The 5,000-nt window shown below is 43.7% G+C and overlaps 1 protein-coding gene across 1 annotated transcript in view; it reads right to left on the bottom strand.

The window, feature by feature from the left end:
• The window catches only part of pex7 (peroxisomal biogenesis factor 7), a 26,579-nt gene that overhangs the window by 21,006 nt on the left and 573 nt on the right, over positions 1-5,000 (bottom strand). Inside the window, exons 3-6 of the mRNA XM_079753228.1 lie at positions 4,687-4,744; positions 4,171-4,324; positions 3,933-4,010; positions 3,684-3,792 (exon numbers count right to left, since the gene is read on the bottom strand). Of these exons, the coding sequence (XP_079609354.1) occupies positions 3,684-3,792; positions 3,933-4,010; positions 4,171-4,324; positions 4,687-4,744 (399 nt within the window). The remainder of the gene's footprint in view (positions 1-3,683; positions 3,793-3,932; positions 4,011-4,170; positions 4,325-4,686; positions 4,745-5,000) is intronic.

Genomic DNA, 5,000 nt, shown 5'->3' with positions numbered 1-5,000 from the left:
AGCGATGTTAGGCCGAAACATAAATGATCACATTCATCTGATCTTTCCTCACGATCCGCTAGCTGCCCGCCCCATTAGCAGGCCGTCAAAAAAACGTGTCTCTGTAGGCAGCCTATTCTCCGAGCTCGCACAAAAAAGAAAACTTGTACTACTGAAAACTCAAATAAATAGTATTCCAACCAATCATCGACTATGGGTGGGTGTTGTGGGGTTTTGCGCTGCGTTCATGATAGTTTTTACTGGATGCAGGAAACACAGAAGGGATGGGCGAGCTGGCTCTGTTTGTTTGGGATCTCGCTTCAAATACAAACAGAAGTGATGTCACCCAACATCGCTGATACAACCTTTGAGGTCCATACCAATAAGGTTTCATTGATGTGACTTCTAATATTGGACATGGTCATTGATCATCTGAGACACTTGGACATTTCTGGTGACCGCACACCACAGAAAGTGATGCGATCAACACATTCATTAACAGAAATGGGAACGAGATTTTTACAGAAAAGGCAGCTGTTGAGCACAATGAAAGCAACTGAAAACTCATCAATGCTTGAAGTTGGCTGCACAATTTGTGTGGGGATCATAGGGTAGAGGACCCACTGATATTTCCCAACTTTACTAAATTCAAGATAAGATGGACTGAACAGCACAACTTTTGACCAGAAGGGACTGAAATTCCATGCATGAGAAGACTGACATTTTGGTTTTACAATCTTGACTGACAAAGGTCTTGGAGAGGGTTGCTGAACTGGTAAATTGTATCTGTGAAGACACAAACGCACACACAGACTTCTCTTTCTCATTATTGTGTGTGTGTGTGTGTGTGTGTGTGTGTGTGTGTGTGTGTGAGTGTGTGTGTGTGTGTGTGTGTGTGTGTGTTATGTTAGGCTTTAGCCAGGCTAGCCCTCTAGATAAAGAAACTGAGAACTGGGTTTTTCAGGAAAATAATATTTGGCTATCCCTTCACAATGTCAAACTAAGTCTTCCACATAAGTTAAGTTTCATATCATACAATATATTTTGATATAATGATGATCTGCATCTGGTATTCAAAGAAGAATTACTTCTTCTTTTATTTTTGCTTTGTGATCCCCAAAAAGTTGTATTTCTAGCTTTTTGAAGTGTAGTTTGTATGTACTGCTCAAACACACAAAGATCAACCCCAATCACAATCTTGTTTTAACCTTACTGATTTGAAATTAAAGAGTTATATTTAACCAAAGCGCTATTAAACCGCATTCATCCACAGTATCCTACACAGGAATTGCTTTCGACTATGTAATATTAAATATACTCCCATAAAACACGTTGTGATGGCCATTCCACCTTTAATGTGAATGATCAGCACATTCCCAATTTGGTCAATTCCTCCTGCTTAACCACTAGCTACTGCGTATCTCCTCAAAGTTAAGCTCATCAATTGCAATAGGAACAAATTAGGGAAAGCAGCTATAAACTTCTCTCCCAGTTCTAAAGGCCAGCTAGGCTACCGTCCTAGCATGAAGTGGCTTAGCACTCCGAGTGACCCTTTTTTTTTATAACAATTATATTTGCGAAGACAGCATTACGAGTGTATCTGTAAGCTGATGCTAACCTGATGGACGCTATCAGAGGGGAGAACATGGAGGGGATAAGCAGCGGCAACGGTTTAGCATTCAGCTACAGAAGCCTTAATGGGTTTATGCTAGCAGGGCTGCCGGTCACTGAACGAGTTAGAGTGGGGAGCGCCAGCGGGAGACAGACCTGTCGCCTTGTATCTCCAGCGCTGATCAGATCTGCCACAACAGGCCACGCACAAAACTAGATTGTACAAAGCGTCTGATAAACGTTGGCTTAAGCATACACCACTCTGTTAGGATTCCTGGGGTCATATACTACGAGGGAGAGACCAGGTGTTAGAGTTAAAATGATAGATTTTATAAGCTACCATTGGAGAGTTTCAAGGTGATTCAAGACAAACCCAAGACAAACCTTATTGGATGTGATAGCAAGGTACGGTAAGACCTCCATTAACAAGTACAACATTCATATTTGACTCCATTTGTTTGTGTCACTTAAACTGTTGATTGGAAATGTTGCTAGGTGGTGGGGCAGATGGCTTCACTGTAGATGGATCAAACCATTTTGTTTGAAACAAGAAGTACCTTTTTAATAGTTGGTTACGTGCTCACATCAATCACCACCCTCCCCCTCACCACCTGATTTAATAAAACTCAATACAACATGGTGTATTCTATTAACCTTAGAAGCCCAAATCGACACCTCTTCACAATCTTTCTTCATGAAGAAGAGGAAAGAAAACACACACTATGAAAAACCAATTAAAACTTAATCTAATGAACCCACTCCTGATTAGGCCTGGGCATTAGATATCAAGGCGGGGGGACTTAAGGGAGGCGTAAAATAGATGAGATGGGCCTACCACTGTGACTGCTATCTGATGCTAATGCAACCCTGAAAAGAACCTCTGAAAGAAGAATAGTATAAAGCACTACCTTTTATAGTTGACTTTGGGTCTCACGAAGTGTGACTAAAATGTATTAAGATGTCATATCGAGGAAATGCTCTGTAAAATAGCAAAACTCTTAACATCTCACCGGAAACGCTGTGACGGATTAGTGGTATTAAATTGGCTGCGCATCCTAGCTCAAGCTTTTTACCTTCAGCAGAAGTTCCCCTGCGTGGACGGGGGTTCACTCACTCTTGGACAGGGGCATTGGTTTGCAGCCTGGGTCATAACCAGCACCAGAACCACTACAAGTTGTACGGGCGATAAGTGCTATTTACAGGTGAAGATGCCAGAGGCAGTAGGGGTCTTTATATCAGTACTCTTCTAGCAGCAGGGCCCCTAAATCAACCTGGGGGGTAACAGCTCCCACTCAGTCAGAAGGGGGGGGGGGGATCTTGGCCGTAATAAAATTGCACTCCCTTTCAGAGTGGATGAGATAAGCCCCAGCCTCCCTCCGGTTGCACACTCATCGACTTCACGGCCGCGTGATAGAGCTAACTGCTAGCTGGTGTTAGCCCAGCGAGGGGCAGGGAGGAACATCAGGAAGTGGATAAGGAAGCGCTGGGAGCTGATTAGAGAGGTTGTTATGTGTTTTGGGTGCATGAGGGAAATACCAAAGATCAGGTGGGCTCGCTTTTTTATCTCGATTGGTTTAAGGGTCTTTAAAAGTCAAGCAGTTTAAAAGTCAAGCAGATTTGAATCACATTAGGTAAATTAATATGGAGGTGGGTGTGTGTGTATAGGTGTGTGGCAACAGGCCCTATCGATCTCAAACACTAATGAATACATTATTTATCGAAGCAAAAAAAAAGTAAAAAATATATAAACTAAGTGTGCACTGGTAATGTGTTGTGCACTGGTAATGTATGGTCAAAAATTGTAATTACCTCGAAGAACTGGTAAATAATACAACAAGACTGACCCCTAGTGGCAAGAGAGGGTGTTCAATCATTTTCTTCTGACCAACAGGTAACTTAATATGTTTGGATAGGTGGAAATAAAAATGTAACCCATTTATCTTTCGTTGTTCTTTTCCTTGCCTTTTGTTCACTTTCCAATATTTCATTCATGTAATCTCTCTTTCTTTCCTAAATCTGTTTGTATCTTTCATCTCACATCACCTGCCAGAGTTATAGATATTTTCTATGCATGTGACTAGGCCCCAGCTCACCTGAGGCAGAAGCAAAGCATCCTGGGATGTGGGGGGACCAGACAGTACTGTAGATGATCCCTTCGTGACCCTTGAGTGTCGTCAGTGATTTGCTAAGAGTTGGGTCCCACTGATGACAAAATCCAAAAAAGAAAAAAAAGAAAGATGAGACGAAGAAAGACACAGAGAGAGGCAGCCAGGCTAACAGCCAGACCGTCAGAATAAGTCAGTTAAACACAGACAGTTAACCAATTAGACAGTGAGCCTTACCACTTTAGCCGTTTGGTCCCAGGACCCAGAAACCAACAGGTTCTCTCCTCTGGTTTGAGACCAGTGAACAGAATACACCTGGAGACACAAACACACACACAAACACACACGTACATCAAGTGGATTAGTACAACATGTGGATTAGTACAACATGACCTTGCTGTTATTCTGCCAAGCATTGGTGTGTGTGTGTGTGTGTGTGTGTGTGTGTGTGTGTGTGTGTGTGTGTGTGTCTTACTTCCTGTGTGTGTTCGCGGGCCACTCTGAGTGGCGCGCTGTGATTGGACGATGAGTCCCAGAGCTGCAGGCTACCATCTCCGCCCCCTGCAGCCAACACGTTCTCATTGGTCTCACTCCACGCCACGTCGAACAGCCCGTCGCTCCACTCACAGCTGTGCGCACACGCACACACACACACACACACACAGACACACACACACACACACACACACACACACACACACACACACACTTTCATTAGGAGCAGGTAGGGGTTAGGGGGCATCTTTCTCAAGGATGCCTCCAGGTTAGGCTTCAGACATTGGGGGATATACCCAGTACGTTTTGGGCTGGGAGTCATATACCACTCGCTACAGTAACCTGCCCCCAGAACATTCATGCAGTGAAAATACTACACAGTGATACTCAGGTGCATACTGATAGATACGGTTGCATTCAGGTTTGGACTGAGTGTGCACTGAGATGGAGACTCTGACAAATAAGGAATAAAGGAAGAATAGTGGTTGAGTCCTACCTCTTCACCAGAGCGATCCCTGATTCCGTCTCTTCCAGAATGAGCATTGTGCCAGAACCTAGAAGGAAACAAACTATTTACTATTGTCATGTACCAGGCATGTTTACCTGATAACCAAAGAAACTTGGGGAGAATTCAGATGAAGCAGATAGAGCTCGAGGTCATCTTGCTGAAGGATGACTAAATTGGCTGCGGACGTCGGGCGGAATCTAACCCACTACCTTTAACTTGGGAGGCACCACACTATCCTGCCCTCTGAGTGGATGGCTAAATCCATAACAACAGCCTGTAGATGTTGGTTGACCAACATCTAC

The sequence above is a fragment of the Pollachius pollachius genome, assembly GCF_949987615.1.
Source record: "Pollachius pollachius genome assembly, chromosome: 16".
Lineage (NCBI taxonomy): Eukaryota > Metazoa > Chordata > Actinopteri > Gadiformes > Gadidae > Pollachius > Pollachius pollachius.
The sequence above is the reverse complement of the archived record's forward strand: the minus strand, read 5'-3'. Positions and strand labels throughout refer to the sequence as shown.